The 19,883-nt window shown below is 33.8% G+C and overlaps 2 protein-coding genes across 5 annotated transcripts in view; both read left to right on the top strand.

Annotated features, from left to right (window-relative positions):
• LOC124369362 (WASH complex subunit 1-like) overlaps window positions 1–15,410 on the top strand; it is a 53,929-nt gene extending 38,519 nt beyond the window's left edge. For all 4 annotated transcript variants that reach the window (XM_046827348.1, XM_046827345.1, XM_046827347.1 and 1 more), the window contains exons 7-9: window positions 3,842–3,973; window positions 7,683–7,760; window positions 12,697–15,410. In XM_046827348.1, coding sequence (XP_046683304.1) covers window positions 3,842–3,973; window positions 7,683–7,760; window positions 12,697–12,819 — 333 coding nt within the window. In that variant the 3' untranslated portion in view covers window positions 12,820–15,410. The remainder of the gene's footprint in view (window positions 1–3,841; window positions 3,974–7,682; window positions 7,761–12,696) is intronic.
• Window positions 12,718–19,883, top strand: part of LOC124369363 — a 54,931-nt gene continuing 47,765 nt past the window's right edge. The window contains exon 1 of the mRNA XM_046827354.1: window positions 12,718–12,833. The gene's annotated coding sequence lies outside the window, so the exon portion shown is untranslated. The remainder of the gene's footprint in view (window positions 12,834–19,883) is intronic.

Below are 19,883 nucleotides of genomic sequence, written 5' to 3'. Positions count from 1 at the left end.
AGTAAAAAGAGTGCAGAAATATACTTTTAATAGAAGGTAGGAGAGTACACCATACCATTATCACATAACAGTCTTCGCTGAGGCTGCTTGTAAGTTTTCAAATTCCAAGTATTCCAAGTATTCCAAGGGTCTGTATCAGCAATAGATTAATTTCTTAACTAGTTTAAAAAAATATCAAATATTAGTAACTGGAGTAATAACTATGCTATCTGACCATGATGGTCAAGTATTAGAAATAGTGAATATACATGTAGAAATAATGTAAGAAATAATTGTTTAATAAATATCAAGAGGGATTTTTCAGAAGAAAATATGGTTAATGCTCAAAGAACTATTAGAGAGGGAAACGTGGCAGACGGTTTTTCTTTCACCTGTGCATGAAAATTTGGTATATTTTACAGTACATTCATCAACTACTTTAATATTATCTTTTTCCAAAGAAATGTTTTTAAAACAAAAAAAGTTCTGAATAAATGGATAATAAACCAAGAGTTTAAAGGAGGAAAAACAAAATATAATTCAACTAAATAAGAAAGCTCGAGTAACAAATGATTTGAATCTATCTAAACTATGTAAGCACAAAAATAAAATCTACAAAACAAATTTACTGACAGCTAAAAAAAGATTTCTTGATCAAAAAATTAAAAAGTCAAAAAATAAAAAATAAAACTACTTGGAATATAATAAATTCAGAAAATGGTGACAGGTTAAAAGAGCTTTAACAACATCAAAATTAAAAATAATAACCGAGTAATTGTGAATCCACTGAAAATAAGTAAAATTTTCAATGAATTCTTTACAGGAATGATATCTGCCAATGTAAATACGGCCAATGGCACCTGCATAAACAATAATCTATCGGTTCATTAGTGGGCAAAATTTATTTGGTTTCTAATTTTGAAAAAAATATTTTATTTAACACAAACAGATGAGATGGAAATCCAAAAGATAATAAACTCTTTTCAAAACAAATTTTCAAGTGGCCATGATGACATCCCAATGACAATCATAAAAACTGTGAATAAACAACTGAGCAAAGTATTAGTACATTTAATAAATTCATCATTTATTTGTGGTATTTTTCCTGATCAACTCAAAATTGCAAAAGTTATCCCAATCTACAAAAAAAAATGACCCCTTGGATATTAAAAATTATCGACCAGTATCACTGTTGCCATCACTATCAAAAAATTTATGAAAAAGTAGTTTATAGCAGACTTATGCAATTTTTAGAGAATAATGATATTCTGGAGACTATTTCAACATGGCTTCAGAAAACAAAAATCAACAATCACAGCAGTGGTAAGCTTTATTGAATCAATTATAGAGGCAATAGACAGAGGAGAAAAAAGTAATAGGAATTTTTATGGACCTGTCTAAAGCATTTGACAGTGTGAATCATTCACTGCTATTGCTGAAGCTGCAAGAGTTGGGTATAATAAAAACAATGCATTAAGTTGGTTTGAATCATATCTTTCTAATAGAAAAACAATTTGTTCAAATTAACCACATTACTGAAAAAAATTATGTAGTTAAATTTCAATCCAACCTTGAATCAATAAATGTAGGGGTACCGCAAGGCTCCATTTTAGGACCTCTCCTTTTTTGTGTTATTTAAATAACATAGCAAAATGTTTAAATTTTGAGCCTTATTCAGGACTTTGTCTCTATGCTGACGACTCTAACTTGAAAGTTTCAGGGAAGACAGTAGAAGAGATAGAGTTACTGACCTCAATCGAATTGGCTTGTATTGAACAATTTTTTTCAAAACCACAATTTAACTCTAAATTCTGATAAAACCAAGCTTGTAAATTTTAAAACAAAACAATCCAATCAAATTTTAGATTTAATATTGAAATTAATGACAGTGTAATTGATGAGGGTTGATCAGATAAAATTTCTAGGATTATTGGTTGATAGTAATTTGTCATGGGATGAACATACTAAATTGGTTTTAAACAAAATAAATTCAGGCCTATTTGCAATTCGAAAGATGTTAAAATTTGTGTAGTTTGGAAACTTTAAAATTGATTTATTATTCTCATATCCAGTCTCACATAGCCTATGGCATTTGTGTATATGGAACAACAAAAAATGGAAAACCTCACGGAAATATTGAAAGTCCAAAAAAGAGCAGTCAGAGTCATGTTACATCTGAATTTTAATGATTCTGTCAAAGAAAAAGTTCAAAGAATTAAAAAATATTGACCGTTTATGGGCTATTTATTTATGAGTGCATAATGTTCCTAAGATACAACCCACTAAGGGATCAACATTATTTTATTTCACTCGTACAATACACGACACAAAAATGAGTCTAATTTTCCAAGTTTACCGTCTGGAGTTCTACAAAAAAAAAACAACATTTGCAGGAAATAAATTCTTGAAAAAGTTACCAGAAGAAATTAAAAAAAGAGGACAATTGTAATATATTTAAGAAAAGTTAAAAGCATTTTATTGACAGGTTTAGCTTTGTACTCTATAGAGGAATTTGAAAAGGGTTTTTTTTAATAATAACAATTGATTTTTAGATTTAGTTTTGGATGTAGTCTTTATTTTTATATTATTGAAACTTGACACTATTCTAATGTAAGAAATGTACTATATGTTTTTGAATAAAGAATATTTGACTATTGACTATTGACTAAATCCATAGCTCATTTCATTCTTGACATGTCCCGCAGACAGATTTATAGGCATAAAATCATACATAGAAGAAATTTTTACATCTCCCCGGCAGACAAAAGAGAAATTGTATTAGCCTCCTTAGTGATTGACTTCAATAGTGTTCAGCCAAATTCCATGGGTAAACATTCACCATCATAGAACTCATTCTTGTCTATTTAGAAATGAAGTTTCATGTAAATTAAAAGTTTGCAGATGAAATCTTTCTCAATATATCTTGCCATATGATACATTCACATTTTAGTTCATTCAGTTAAGTTTCATAGCAGTGTTCAAATAATAAAAGTTTGTGAGCTAGGGAGGGTACTATAATGCAAGAGTGGGCTGAAATAAAATCTTGTCATGAATTTAGAACATTGATTTTCCATTCTGTTATTTTTTCTTTTATCTCTATCAATAAAAATGTTACATATTGAAACTGAATGTGACTCTACTCAGTTTGTTTACAAATTTATTTATTCTGCTATTTTCAAGTTGCTCTCATGGTTACCCACTTATGGAGTGTAAACAAATTAGCTAACACTTAGCTAAATCCCATGAAGTGACATGTACCATCATCTAACTCAGTGTTCTTCATATAGAAACGAAGCTTCACGTAAACTTTTAAGAATATAGATCTGTTTATTTTCAAGATATCGTACAGACAGAGACACACAGTCTGATAGAAATGAAATTTTTCCAGCCCCATGAGCTCAGTCAATAACAAACTAATATGAAGTAAATGTTATTAGAGCAACAGTGTGGTAGCTAGCGACGATATATATCATAGCCTAAATAGTGAGTTATGTCTTGCTGATGTAATATGAAATGTATTTTATTACATGTATAACAATTTTTCATTGTACATGGTTTTTTCCGTTTTTAATGATAAATAATTTATAAGTACATTAGGGATATAATTGGTTGTCGGAGCAGAATACTTTTGATTAAACTCACTTCCATGACTAGTATATATGAGCCAAATGTAATATGGTTTCTGGCCATTATGGTAATATGAACCACTACCAGGTCATGTCTAGATAATTACATGAACAGTTTATGTATAGTATTATCATTATACTAAATAATTTAAAAGTACAAATTAATTTACCCACAGCACTGGGAATGTTAAAATACCGAATAAGACTTAAGTAATGATTTTGATCTTGCTCAACAGAATAATGCAATCACAAGAGGTGATGATGCCAGGGCTAATTTGATGGAAGCAATCCGCAATGCTGGCGGCAAGGGTAAGGCAAAATTACGCTCTGTCGTTGACCGCAAACAAGAGGCTAAACGGATCAAACAGGTAACTCCTAACTTTTAACTTTTTTTAGAAGATATATATATATATATATATATATATATATATATATATTGACAACATATGTTGTTTTAGAAGCTAGATCTCCAACACGTTCGTGATGACGGCTAATTTCCGGACTTTTTTGGTGGATGTAAAATATTTCAAATGGCATAAAACCGTAATAGTTTTTACCTTAATCATCTAAGTATAATGAGAAAAGTATGTAGGCTTCGCAATTTTGCACACAAAAATTATTTCTATATCTTTCTTCAATGTTTTTCCATGTACCCCAAGAAACAATCTCACTGACTCCAGTTTCCAGTTATAAATATTGGTATAACTATTACTATATTAGTATAACCCTTAGTAAGGTTGAAACATAATTTTCTTATTGGTGACATACATTACGTCTTAGCAATCTAATCAGTCAATGTTGATGTCTTAAATATGAACTCAAAAGTTTGCCATTGATTTCTATATTAAATGTTACCTATTATTTATATAAAATTGAAAATTGTATACTATTGACATAAAAAATTAATAATTACCTTTTCCTGCTATCACGGTTTAAAGATTTTTGTTGTGCAATTAACCCATTGCGGATCACTGACGAGCTGGGCTCTCGTCACGCAGCGGCTGGGCCTAACGGCACGATGACGAGCTCAGGTCGCAAAAGCGGTCTTCCCTCCCAATAGTTCTCTTGATGTCTAATAGATTGGGCGATGGTCTTCACTTGTCAACTAAGAGTGTTTTAGAACGGTCTACGTTTAGAGTTTTCAAAAGTTTTATAAATATCCTACAGATCGCAATTGTATATCGAAGTTGAAAAATCATTCATATGAGTTTACTCCCTGCTTTTAGCGCTTCTGATTGTTGTTCTCCTCAGCTGTTATTATAATAGTAACTATTATCGCATTTTATGGTGTAATTTGCGTGTCATACATAATATGTGCTGATCGAAATGGAAAACTTACGATCGTCTAAACTTGATCGATATTTATTAGAGAGTGTTAGTGAGAGTAGTGGCCTAGACAGTGACAATGAAGATATAGTGCGTTTATGTCCACGCCGGTGCGCGAATGAAGCAAGTGACTTTGAGGTTAGTGACACAGAACTAAACGACGAAGATGTAGATATTGGCGGGTTTAGTCTAGACAATGGCCCGGATGTTGTATTCTCTTCGCCCGAGCCGCTTCATTTAGACTATGAATCAGACATCATTCCTGCCACCCCGGAACCTTGCTCGCGTGTTGTCATTCCTACATCACGGATACGCCAGCAGACCCATGTTCCATCTGAACGACTACCTTCACAGCTGAATTTTCCATCTACATCACACGTTACCCTAGATAATGGAAAACTAGCGAAATCTAGGAGCTTGAAAAATAATAAAAGTGTGACAAGTAAACGTAGGCCTATGAAAAGAAAATCAAATTTTTCTTGGAAAACTACACCTAATGAAGTAAAAAATATTCAATTTACAGGAGTTCTGGGTTTAGAAAAAAATATTGCTGAACAGTTAGGGGATAACTTTACTGAGCGGGATATATTTAGTGTTGTATGCGGTGATGAGTTTTTGGACATGATTGTACAGGAAACCAACGATTATGCCGAAAAGCTTATAAATGATCCTAAAGTAAAAAATCTAAAATGTGATGAAAATTGGACACCTATTATGAGAGATGAGCTCAAAAGCTATTTGGCTTTATACATAATGATGTCGCAAGTAAAAAAACCAAATATTAGGATGTACTGGTCTAAAAGAAAAATATTAGAGACACCTATTTTTTCTGAGACTATGCCTGTTGCAAGATTTATGGCAATATCTAGATTCCTCCATTTTTATGATGAATCGGTGGAAGATTCCAATGACAAACTGAAAAAGATTAGGCCTGTAATAAGGTATTTTGAGACAAAATTCTTAAAAACTTATCAACCAGAACAAAAATTATCCCTCGATGAAAGTTTGATGAAAATGAGGTCAAGGTTATCGTACATTCAATTCAATCCAAAAAAACGAGCAAGATTTTGCCTAAAAGTGTACAAAGTTTGTGAAGTTAGTTCTGGATATTGTTCCATATTTAAAATTTATATTGGGGAGGATAAAGTATGTGAGGAATTTTTGGCTAGTGAATCAGTCGTCTTAGACCTAATGCAACCATTCATGGGCTTGGGATACACAGTTTATTTAGATAACTGGTATGTTTCACCTATGTTGTTTGTTGAACTACTCAAGAATGACACTCATGCTATCGGCACTGCACTGAAAACTAGGTTCGATATACCTACAGACTTCAAAGAGGCTAATCTGGATAAAAACGAAGCCATATTCAGATCTGCAAATGGAATCTTAGCCGTTATGTGGAAAGACAATAAAGATGTTATTGTTCTTTCAACACTCCACTCTGATTTGAAGTTTGAAGAAACAAAAAAGAGAAAGAGAAAAAGGGGTGTTGAAGAAGAAGTAAAGAAACCACAAGTTATTACCGACTATAATAACGGTATGTTTGGAGTTGACCGAATGGATCAACGACTTTCTAGTTTTCCTATCATGAGGAGATCAATCAAGGCATACAAGAAAATATTTTTTTATTTGTTTGATCTTGCCATATACAATTCATTCATTATATACAATAAATTGAAACCACCTAAACCTAAAGAAAAGAGACATTACACAGACTACAGAATAAACTTAGCGGAACAGTTGCTTGAAACCTCTAATCTCCCAGGAAGAACACCCCCTGGATGTATGCCGATAGGATACAACCCACTGTGTTTACAGGCAAAAAATTGGGCTCACTTTCCTGTCCAAATGCCAGCAAAACCAAAAAAGCAATTCCCAACAAAAAGGTGTAAAGTTTGCTATGAACGCGGAATCAGATCCGAGACCAGATATCAATGTGACCGTTGTGAAGTGCCATTACATGTTGACAAAGAGTGCTTCAAAATCTTCCACATGAAAGTAAAATACTAAAGTCAAAAACTTCAAGTTTAAATATTTGTAAATAAATAAGATGTATTGCCATTCTTATTTTAGTGAATAGTTATTAGATACATTTGGAATAAACAATTAGTGTTTGGAATATACTTAGCCAGCAACGGTCGCAACGACAAGCTGCAAAGTGTAAGTTGTTCTTAATTATTGTTTTCATTTTATTGTAAAGATATATTACAATAGTTCATAAACAATATATTGCATTTATTTATTTTGTTTTTAAGAATATAGATGGAGATAATTTTATAAACCGGAATCCAGTTCAACGTAGACATGAAGTGAGTATACAATAGCGAGCGATACGATGTGGCTCACAATTGCTGTTCGTTCGGCCGCTGACCGTAAATTAATTCGTGCCCGCTGGTGCCCGCGCGCCAAATCAATACGATCCGCAATGGGTTAAAGCATTGTATATTTGTTATGGCTGGTTTCAGGTGGCAGATTGATGAAGTATATCTGAAGGATCTGTGTTAGTTGAGAGAAACTGACAACCCATACTAATGACAATGTTCTTATTATTTTAATGGTTGTCCAAAACAGTGGTCAGTTTGAGGGCATAACTCTTTGTGCCATTCAGAAACACACGTGCTAGCAACATGTTAAACAGCATGGAAAAAAAATGTTTTCGGAAAATTATAATTAATGAAAAAAGCATCCAAATTGTTGCTTTAGTTTTTTGGATTTATTTTGTAAATTTGAGGAAATGTTTATTTACAGGAGGAGGATATTATACATAAGAGTTCTGGTGGAAACTTGATGGCAGACCTTCACGCCAAACTTTCATTGAGGAGAAAGGTGAGTAAATGTTAAATAAAAAATGCTCTTGGATGAGAATGAGACTTAATTAATTGTAAAAAAATATTTGATGTAATGTATGTGGGCTATTTATTATTTTTCATTCCACTAATTTATTCATATATGTCATTAACTCTTGTTTATCAATTATCTATTTGTGAGTATGACCTTTTTAATCTCTTAATAAATCACATTTTTTGCCATTGTAAATGTTATAATATTTATATATATATATATATATATATATATATATATATATATATATATATATATATATAAAACAATGAAAGCAGGTAACATATATATAGCATAATTGTTCAATATTTATTTTGGTATTTACCTGCTTTCATTTTTTTTTATATCAATGTTGCTTATTCTGTCTACCAATTTTTTATTAGTGAACGTATGAGTCTTTAATCTCTTATGTTCTTGCTTTCACAAATTTTATTACATTTATCAGTATTTGTATTTATACATTATTTATATTTATTTTAATTTTTACCTGAACATAGTAGTTAAAAACAAAATGCAACACATGGTAAAAAAGTTAAAATTGTTTTATATTAGTATTGACAAAATGTGTTATATTACTGTTTGTTGAATGATCAATAAAATCTTGAACAAATATTTGTGTTTTTTTAACCCTCCGAGTGTTGCATTACATACCCCAGGAGTGTTTTGCCATTTTTGTGACTTTTGCAGTGTTTTTAGAAAAAAATATTTTTAAAACATCAATAACTAAAATTAATTCCATACATGTATACATATTTGTAAACTAGAATATGTGGGCTACTATAAAATATAAGGTTTGAAACACTTACTTCAATTTTGAATTTTTCCTGTGGGGTAGAAACTTAAAACTTCAAAAAAATTTTCTGAAACATTCCAAAATGTGAATTTTTCTATTTTTTCCTGTTCACATTTATAAAAAAATCTAAATAGCCATTTTGTACACAATTTATTACTGAACAAAAATATATATACACTTATACACTTTTTTTAACACGTTGAGTAAAAAAACATGAAAAATTAACTCTATACACTATGTAACAAAAACCTTGTTTTCAGGGAAAAACCACTAACACACTTTCTTTCTTCATCTTTCGGGCCATTTAGGGGCCTCCAGTAGTGTTGTAAGTTCAAGAAACATTCCTTATGTACTCCACAGTTACATCCTGGGCAGTGGTAAGTGGATCTTTTGCTGGTGTTGCAGACTGCGCAAATTCTTGCAGCCTTGTTCGGTAAAAGTGTCAGTTTGTGTGGTGTGTCTCCTGCAGGTCCAGAAAACTGGTTGTACATCAGTAGAAGCTGTCAATGAATCTACTAAATCAATAAAAAAATCCCTCCTGGATTTAGGCCTGGTCTGTATTTTGGGAATACAGTATATAGGCATTGAAGAGACAAAGGTCTCGAAAAAGTTGAAGAAGATTTCTTCCAATATTTCACTGTCGCTCTGTTTAGCATGAGAGGTGGTACACACACTTGTCGCTAACATCAACTCCTCCCATATGCTGATTATATTTGTGAATCAGCAGTGGTTTTACTCCTTCTCGTCCCTTTTTTACTTTTTTATAAGTTTATCCCTCAGCGTGGCAAGCTGTCGTTATCAAGAATACACTTTTTCTGGTAACTGTCTGACGATAAGCAACTAAGAGGACATCCTTATGTCTAAAATAAATACTTTCTCTTTGCCCCAGTTTAGCTGTTTTTACTGTTGTAGCCAGATATTTTAGACTTCTTATTAATTGTCCCAGTTTAAGAATGTTTTTCTTTCTAAGAGCTTCAGTGCCAGTGGTACCTTTGTGTAGTAGTTATCGGTGAATAAGTGGTACCCATGATCTAGCAAACCAACTTTTCTCCATTACATCTAAAACAACTTTTTTCTGTAAAAGGTCCTTCTACATGGGCTAGGTAATCAGTGCCAGTGTATAATTCTACATGTATCACATAACTTGTTTTACTGTCGCATGTTTTCAAACTTTTTTATTCCAAATTGCTTGTGCTTTTTATTTGGAAGGTACTGAATGAAAGTGCAACGGTTTTTTCATACCTATTAGGCTTTCATCCAGACATACATTTTGCTCTGGTACGAAATGCCGTTTGAATTTTTTCATTCATATGGTCTATAATAAAATCTAACTTTATGCAAGGGATCGTAACCTGGCTCCCCTTTAGGAATCTGTGCAGCAATTTTATCAATTGGAAATTGGACATCAGATTCAAAAACCGATTAGATGACATTGTACGGCTAAAAAATGGTATAATTTGTGATGCCCTAGTGTCCCAGTATGACTTTACATTATTCAAGTTATGGATGCCCATATTTATGAGTAAACCAAAAAAATATTTTCATCTCAGATACAGTGCAGGCTTTCCACTTCCTTAGTCTAGAGTGTAAAGAAAGGTTACCTTGGGCTTCCTCAATTTTTTTCTGGGCATATAAAATTTTGTCTGATCAGTCAATAGGTTCCAAATGAAATTAGTGAAAAATAGATAAAGATAATCTATTGGCTTACTATTTCTAACTGGGACATCTCTCACTCCAGTGTTCCTCCTGGTGAAGTCTGTCTCTATACACTTTTCTGGTTCACCAGAGTACGTTTCTGACCCACAATAAATTACTGGCTCTTTCTTTCTCTTAGGCCTAGATGAATTGCAGTTAGTACATTGCGGTTAGGTAACCTACCTGTGCTAGTACTTGGTTGATCTAGGTCAGTATCATTTCTGTCAGAAGTTTCCAAGTCATCTGAATTTGGTTGGTATTCATCATCGCTGCCTGATGAGAAGTCAGTTAGAGAATCATAATCCAACAACTCCACTTGTACGTCGTCATCACTTTGGTCATCTAATTCACTAAGATTGTCATCATATACTAAATTTCTTATGTCATCACTTCTATCCAAATACCGGCTCATTTTAAAACAATACTAAACACTACAGACACCAACAAAGGTTAGTCGTTCTAATGTCAAAATGAACTGGCACAGCTGAATTTCTACAAATGCAAGAAGCAAATAAAACGGCAAATTTTTCGACAAACGGAAGGCATTATACAATCACCATGTAGCCTAGATGTTCTAGAATCGCATAGTATTCGAATAATCTCGATATCGCTATCGACAATCGGTAAATTCGGTAGAAAACTACGGCGTTGCGTAACCGTCAGAAATCTGACGCAAAACACTCGGCCGGTGCTTCGTAACCGTCAGAAAATCTGACGCAAAACACTCGGAGGGTTAAATTCAATTGGGGTTTCATTAAAATTATAGAACACATCTTTGTTACATAAAAACAAAGCTTATAAGTTTTTACAGGTGTTGTTTCTTTTGTATACATACATTTTCTATAGATTTAATTGTGAATAAACATTTTTTGTTGTAACAACATTTAAATTGAAAATTATATGATAGTGTTTACTTGACGTTTTAATATATTTAATTCATAATAGGTAGGGATAAACTTTTATTTTTACATCTTGATTCCACCCCTTAAACAATTGTTTCTTTGTTAAATACTGAATTTAAAAATAAGTAATTTACTATAAATTAACACTTCAGTAGGGAATTCTTAACACAGTGTTTTTATGTATTCCTCTTCCTTTTCATTTTGCGCATTGTGTAATGAACACTAGATTTTGTAACAATATCAAACCGGCCTATTGTGGAATGAAGTGCTGAATCAGCGAAAATGTCAGAATAGGACTGTTTGAGTAGGAAGGGTGTACGAGATTAGCAGCACTGTCTTAGATTATATGAAATCAATGCAGTTGTCAACTATTCAATTTTGACAGATTCTTTCTTTATGACAGCAAATGTTTATGTACCAAATGGTTCTTATTTTGGATATGTTTTTATTGTACAGTAATAAAAGGATCACTCCAAAAGTTTTGAGATACAAGAAGAATTCTTGTGCTAGACGTGATCGAATTAATCCCCATCAGCATCAATGCATTTTGAAAGTTTGATTTTATATTTGTTGAAAGCACCTAACCACACAATTTTCAGATTGAAGTCAAAATATTTACAAATGACATCGTTAATTTCAGCTTCCAAAGAAAAGTGACAACTGTGCACATTTTTCTTTGTGCGCATTATCATGGTGCAAAATTAAACGACTTTTAATGTTCAAGTCATGAAGAGTGTACCGGTAATGTTCCTTATCCCTCCACCTTAATAGTTTCCACCTTGCACTTCTGAAGAAAACAGTGTACATTTCATTCTCCACCTATCATTGTTTCTCAACCATTGTATGTGACTCCCATCTTGAGTTAGAATTACATAAAATGCTATGTATGTCTCAACAATATTGAAAATGTTTTAAATAATCTGTTGATCGCCTTTTAAATTAGTTGGAAGGTCTGCTGGCTGATTCTCACACTTTCAGCATTTTTTTCATCTGTGAAATTGTGAGGTACCCATCAATTATTAGTACCTAAAGAAGGTTCAATCATTACATAAGTGCAGTGTCTGTCTTCTTGGACCATAGCGCGCACCTGATGATTTTCTTAAATGATTACAGATTGCGGACCTCCAGAACTTTTATCTTCTTGACACGAATTACAGCTCCTTCTAAATTCCGACTACCACCTAAAACAGTAGGATGAAATAGTGCTTCAGAATCAATGGCAATTTTGAAATATTTGATGCATTCCTCTTGAGACAAACTGACTTTAAAATTCTAGATAATCATAGCCTGAGGAATACTGTTTCAATAACTTCATTACTTCACAAAACTGATCTTTCCGAACAAACAACACAAGTACACAAATGAACCCAATTTTCTGTCAGGTACTGTTTGAAGCTCAGACTATCAGTTAAGAATGATAAGATTATTGCAGTGTGCACTCTATGCCGGTATCTCAAAACTTTTAGAGTGACCCATGTATCAAGGACATTACAAAGATTTGTTGAGACTAAATATCAATGTTGTACAATAGGGAATCTCTGGGTCTCAACCGGGAACAGCTGACCCTCTGGAGAAGATGTTAGCAATGATCCCTCCTCCCCCTGTCAAAGAATCAGACACAGATGAACAAGATGATGCTGACTGGGAAGATTAGCTTCATAGATCGAGGTACTGCAACCAACATTTCATCCCATCTTTCAATGAAACAGTTTTACTGGAATTACTTGCTCAAATTTTCTTGTAAATAAAAATAATACACTTAACAATACATACATAATATAATACACTTCAAATGATTATTGATTGTATTTCAATTGTGGTATTTATGCACATATTTAAGTTTATAAATGTTTACAAAATTTCACTAATTTCGTTAGTTTATGGTAAAAAATATAATGTAAAAATTTCTAGCTGTAAACAAACTCTTATTGATACTCAATTTTATTCAATTTATCTAACAGTAGTATTCAGAGTTACAAAGTCCACATACTTTTCGGTAGGGGAAAATTTAAAATTGAACAATTATAATGAAAATCATTAAAATATTGACAATTATAATTTAATATTTATAACAAGCTATGTTAACTGTAAAATCTAATTCAGCTAATACAGAAAACTTTCGGTACTACAAAGCTTAAATTTTTCTTCTGTAAGGGCGGATTTAAAAGTAATTAAGATGATTCAAATATACATATTCAAAATTTAGTAATTATAAGAAGTAATATAAACCGTGAATACTAATTCAGCAAATAAAGAGAAAAGGTGCTGATGAATGTAAACCTCTGCCATATTGATTATACGCTCCCTGAAAATGATGCATAAACACTCGTGAGCTATTCTGCCATCAGCTGATTTCATTGCTTTTCTCTCTGCTGCAGCCAATAATTAACTTCTTTGCATGTGTCCCTTTGGTCTGTAATTATATGTGTTTCTCTATAAAATAGTTTGAACATTTAGAATATTTTTTTACTCTTTATGTTTAAACAAAATTATATTTTTGGAGATACATATTTGCTTATACTTGATTTACTTATATCACACAGATTGATAAAATTGAGACAGGCACAGGTCAGAGTTAATACCTAACAAAGCTAATGTGTTAATGTAATGGTGTTTGCCAGTCTAATGGAATAGTGTAGCATTTCCCACTATGCTGAATATAAATTTGCTTGACAATATTTAGTACACAATTTTGTGCAGTGGAATTTCAAGGCAAGACCTGTTTAAAAATATGTGACTATTTCTACATATTGATTACACCATATACCTATTTTAAATAAGATAATTAATATACAAAATGAAAGGAATTACCTATGAATAATGGCATCAACATGATCTCTGGTCCACTATTAACTTTGCCCACAACTGGCTACTGTAAGTGGGGATTGATTCAATAACTGTTTAATTTGGTTGATCAAAAACAGAGTGAAAAATTCATTGTTTCATGAGTGTACTTGGTTTAATGTATTATGAAAGATTTAGGGAAAAAAAGTTAATACTGTTATTTACATATTTTAATGGCTTCGAGAATAGTTTAATACAATAATACTTAAGTATTGAATATGAGATTACATATATTATGATTTATAACAGCTTAACATTTTTAAAGATAATAATAAGTGAGTCTATCTGTAAATACTAGACAGTAACGTATCCCACAGAAATATGAAAAGCTGAAGTTGTTTAACTTATATTTAAAAATGACTGAGGATCATCCAGAAATTGAAGTAACTTTTTTACAATATACCATTCACAGAGATTACTTAGTCACATACAGGTTAAAAGGTAAGAGACCTTTGTGTTCATGAAAATAGATACATCGTGTGAGTGTTGAGTTCAGCTCCAGGTCACCTTCTTCTTAGTGCAGTGTCTTAAATGTGACGCTGTCACAAACTTGACTCCTGGAATCTGGTAGTCATGTTCTTCTGAAGAGATCCAAAAAAAGTCAGTGACAAAGAAGCTAAAAATGAACTCTACATTATTTCCACGTTAGAGACACTTAGACTACAAAATATGATATGAAGAATGTAATGTAGATGAAGAGGAATGTCTGGAATTTCTTGAGTGTTCACACTTAATTCTGGTTTATTTTTACCTTATTGTTACCTGCATTCACATGGGTTATATTTGACTGTCTAGTCAGTGAACATCTTTATCAAACCACCTGTGTTTTATTTTTTTAATTATGTATTAATTGTCCTAATTTTTTGCTGTAATAACAAAATTGACATTATAGTAAAGAAACTCACTAGAGGGCACTCTTGCAACCATGTGTTATGTGTCAGAAATCAAGTGTTTTTGCTCATAAAACTAAAATTAAGTAATATTTTCATCTGCATAATCAGTATTCTAGGAGCCAGTAAATACAACCTCCCCCCTACCACCAATATAAACTGAGTGTTTCCACCAGGCTGTGTTCTGCCAGGAATGGCTCCCACCCACAGATATTTACTATCTAAACAAATTTTAGAACTACTACCTTGTGAGAAATATCATTCAAATACCGGTAGAGCTTTGTCTTGCTATTTGGGCCGCTCAAATTGGCGTGGACAGTTGATATATATATATATATAATAACTACAAGGTCTGATTACCAAGTGTACATTTAATGTTAGTTTGAACTGTAAAGAGACTAAAGATTTTTTCCATTTGTGTTATTTCAATTCATAAATTCTGTCTTTTAATCTAAGATTTAATTTGTCTTATATTTCTTACTGGAGTATAATAAAGATGTTTGTAATATGATACAATTTCTGTAATACTCTCACATGTTATCAAATCTTAATAACGCCTGTAATTCTTGTTACGTCTAAGCCTAAGTGTATCCCCAGGAGGGTTCACTTCTTGTTGGTTTATACCTTCTAGTTGAACCCACAGTGGGTACAGCAAAAACCGATGTGTACCTTAAATCTGGGCAACCTTATGGACGTTCAGGAGCGACCCATCACTAACCGCAAATGTCGAGATTCTGGGGCGCAAGGGTAATTTGATAGCTCTAATCTAATGCGGAAGATGGCTGTTGGAGTTGGTGGGGTTTGTTTCCTAAGAGTCAAAGGTTCTTGCCAGTCTAGACATAAGAGTGTGCCATCCCCTGCCTGTTTTGACTGGAGAGGCTGGTTCAGATCTGGCTTCTCCTTCTTCCGAGGGGACATGACTTGAGATTAGTGCCCTAAACTTTTCCTCATGAATCTGAACAGGAGGCGGCCCCTACTCTCAACCTTACATATCCAAAATATCCTGTCACTCTGGAAACAGCGCAAAGGTCCTAATAGGACTAGGTGCAGTTTTCTAAGCTTCTTCCCTAATGGAACAAAAAAAGCCTAAGTGTACCTTAGTTTTCATCTTGAGACAAAAACACCCTAGTCATTACTGCCTATCTGGTCTATCTCCTCATGGTAAACATTTTAAAATTTTATAGGTATACTCAGTATGATGATGAGATGGTTAGTCCCCGTGCTTATTCCTAAAAAGGAATTTTGCGCCTTGCTTACTTATATTTGTGTCCTCAGAATCCGAGGCTTTTACAGAAGCCGATCAGATTTAAGGGCTCCTGTTCTCTGTTGGGGCTGAGGAGATACGCTCCCAGGAATCTTTTCCGAATTTTTGATATGGCAGAACAGTTTAACCAAATATCCTCTGCTGATTCCTCCTCTTCTCCTAAGAGTCTACATTCATCAGTCTGGCTAAGGCCCACCCTCATAAGATGTTTCCATAGGGGGCCATGTCCCTGACAGGTCCATGCTCGCACGGACCATCGCTGCTTCCCTGCCAAGCACAGTGAGAGGGGAAGCTTCCCCACCCCGTGGCCGAATGAACCTACATAATGACGGGCGATTGACGTGTCGGGAGAGTACCCGCGAACGGTTCAGACCACCGACTGCGCTCTCTGCTTACCTGGATGACTACTTCTACGACCCTCCGCTCACTGAACCTACATCGCGACCCGACGTCGTTCTACGGAATCAGGTTAAGGGACAGCGACTCTGTTCCTTACTATTAAAGTATTTATTTCAACCATCAATAATTATTCCAATTTTTATTTGAAATACACTTAAATATTTTATTTGTCATTTAAGAGAATTAAGTATTTGCTATTAAAGTGAATCAATAAATTTAAATAGAATAAACTTAATTTTCTCAACTTAAAAACTTTAATTACTCCTTTTTTCAATCCTTTTTTCCTCGTATTTATGGAACAACAATGGTTTAAGAGTGGGGGAGAGTGACGACTCTCAAGATACTTGAACACAGTTTATTTAAGATTTAATAGAAGTGACAAAAATAATCTGAGTAATTGGAACTCAAAATGTAAGTTAAATTGAAGGAAAGAAATGACTTGCGTAATTAAAGTTTTAAGTTAAATTGAGAGAGTTAAATTTATTGATACTCTTAAATAGCAAATAAATTACAGTATTAAGAGTATATTTAAAATCAAATAATTCTCTTATCAAAATAAATCTATAACCATCAAACATTAATATTTTAGATAAATTAATTTTCTTAAATGACAAATAAAATATTGAAGTCCGTATTACATAAAAAATACATCAATAATTGGAAGAATTATTGATGGTGGAGATAGACACTTCAGTAAGGAACAGGATCGTTGCCCCTTATCTGATGCTGTCACGATGTAGGTTCGGCGAGTGGGGTCGAAGAAGGGGTCGTAGCAGTCGTTGGTTTGAGCAGCGATCCTCGTTCTGCACTGTTCGCGGTTACTGTACGTCCACTCTTCAATCAGTCGTCGTTATATAGGTTCACGCGATCGCGGGGTGGGGGAAGCATTCCCCTCTCACCGTGATCGGCGGGGAAGCAGCGATATTTCGTGCGGGCACTGACCTGCCGGATAGTGTCTGACTCATTGTTAGTAAAATAGTAATTTTGGTACTTTTACTGAAAACTATAAGTTGTTATTTGTAATGTAAAAAAAAATTGTTTGTTCTAATTTCGAAATTTCACTAGTCAATGTTTGTTTCGTATGTTAAAAAAAGTAACATGTTACAACAGTTTATAATGGAGTTATCCTGAGTTAGTTCAATTTTATGTGGACTGGAACACAAAATTACAATAAGACACATACAGTTAACAACTGCAATACCATAAATCAACTCAATTGACAAAAATAAACATGTTCTATAAATTATAACACTTTACCTTATACATCATAATCCGTGACAGTTTCCAGTAACAAGAATCTTAATTTAAGATAACAAAAACTTCCGGTTACTTTTCATTCATTACATTTATTAGTTTTAATCTGTTTAATTTCCCACATGTATCAAATAACGTAAAATATATTAAGCTGCTTAGGCACAAACCAAAGAACTACAAGACTTAATTCCTTAAGAACCCTGAAAAGAGACTTAAAGCTAGTGGCTTGATCCACCAGTGAGTGGATGGCCATTGTGCTATAAAGGCAGTGGGGGAATTCTGGAAAGCCGGACAGCACTATATTTAATATAAGATTAATATTGATGTTATTTTGAACATTTAACGACTGGAGGATGCATTCCTCACTTCAAGTAAAAAAAGAACATAACTGCAACAAAGGTTCTGGCCAGGAGGAGTGCCTATTGTCCAGCAGACGGGACTTTGATCAGCCTCAGGCTGCAGCAGGAAGCACTGTAGAATTAGTATCCTGATTCAGGGAAATGCTCTGCACATGATATCAGATCAGATGCCACAAAGATTTTCCTTCGACAAACCCTTCAGGATTGTCATTCCTTCTAGGGAGGCTTGGTCGGAAAAGAAACTTTCTTTCTTTCTTTCTTTGGAGGGAAAGAAACTTCTTCCACCAGCGGAGCTTGAATGGTTTACAGACGGCTCTAAAACAAAAAGTGGCACAGGTGCCGGGATTGCGGGGATGAGACCATTTATGGGGCATTGAAAGCGTTAGTCTCTTGTGTGTTCAACTCCACACTTGTCTGGGATTGCTTTCAAGTCTTTTCTTCCTTTGCTACAATACAAAAATGACTGTTAAGTTCCTGGTCATGAGGGGATCTCTGGGAATGAAAGAGCTGATGTCCTGGCTAACTTGGGCTCAGCGTCCAATATGATGGAACGTCAATCGTTTGGGTCTGTCTCGGAATGGGTTCACACTGAACATGAGAGAAGGTGGAGGCTTCATCCGAATCTGAGAATGAGCAGAATGGTTCTACAGTCGCCTACCCCTAGGGTGGCATCTGACCTTCTCTCACTAAATAGACTCAGGTTATGGGTCTGATTATGGGACATTGTCATCTAAAGAAGAATCTTCACAGAGTCGGTATCCTTTGGGAGGATCCACTCTGTAGAATGTGTAACAAGCAGGAGGAAACTGCTGAACAACTGCTCTTTGACTGCCCTGCAATAGTAAGAGAGTGGTAAACCATATTTAGTAGTTTGGACAAGGGTGGCGAATTTCCCCAGGAGGACCTGATCAGTTGTTTTCGGTGGTTTGTAAAACTGCTGAAGCCGTAGACTGGTCGGTCTTATGGTGTGCAAAAGGCCCATGAGCCTTAAGTGCATGGCAATACGCCACCCCATAGAAAAAGGAGAAGAAGGTTATGACCCCAGGTTTTCATCTTCGCTTATCCTTGGAAGCAGGTCAGCCCACTTGTACCTTCCTCATACTGTTCATTACATTCTATTGGTGTCTTAGAATTTAAAACAAATGTAAACGGAAAATGATAACATAGAACATAGAAAACATACTTATAGTCCAGAACTTCGGGCTTTGGGCCAGAGTAGGATGGGCGGCAGGTGCTTTCTGTGCTCTATGGATTGTACGAAAATGGTTATTTTTACTTATATTATTTACTTGAATGAAATCAATCATCAGCAAAATAATGAAGTAATATGGAAAAATTACTATCTCCAAGTCTACCTGATTGGAACTAAAAATCAATTATAAAAATAAACACTGCAACTAACAATAACAAAATTATATATCTCACATTACAACAGCACCCAAACAGTTTCAGAAAGTTCCACATTAGCCCTTACATGTTCTTTATCACATGCTCAGTGTCCCTTTATCACATATTCTGTGTGTACTTATTAGGTGTGGGTGTGTGATTATATCTCTATTGGTGGTTACAAACTTCCAATTTTGGTGCAGTAACATGGAATTGTTTGTGGAGATGAAGTGGAGATTCTTTTGAATGACTATTCTTATTTGTTGTGTGTTTCAATAAATCTTGGGGTACTTTCTTAAATCTTTCTTGGTATACAAGCTTC

The sequence above is a fragment of the Homalodisca vitripennis genome, chromosome X (genome assembly GCF_021130785.1).
Source record: "Homalodisca vitripennis isolate AUS2020 chromosome X, UT_GWSS_2.1, whole genome shotgun sequence".
Lineage (NCBI taxonomy): Eukaryota > Metazoa > Arthropoda > Insecta > Hemiptera > Cicadellidae > Homalodisca > Homalodisca vitripennis.
Note: the sequence above shows the minus strand (reverse complement) of the source record. Positions and strands in the feature narration are given on the sequence as shown.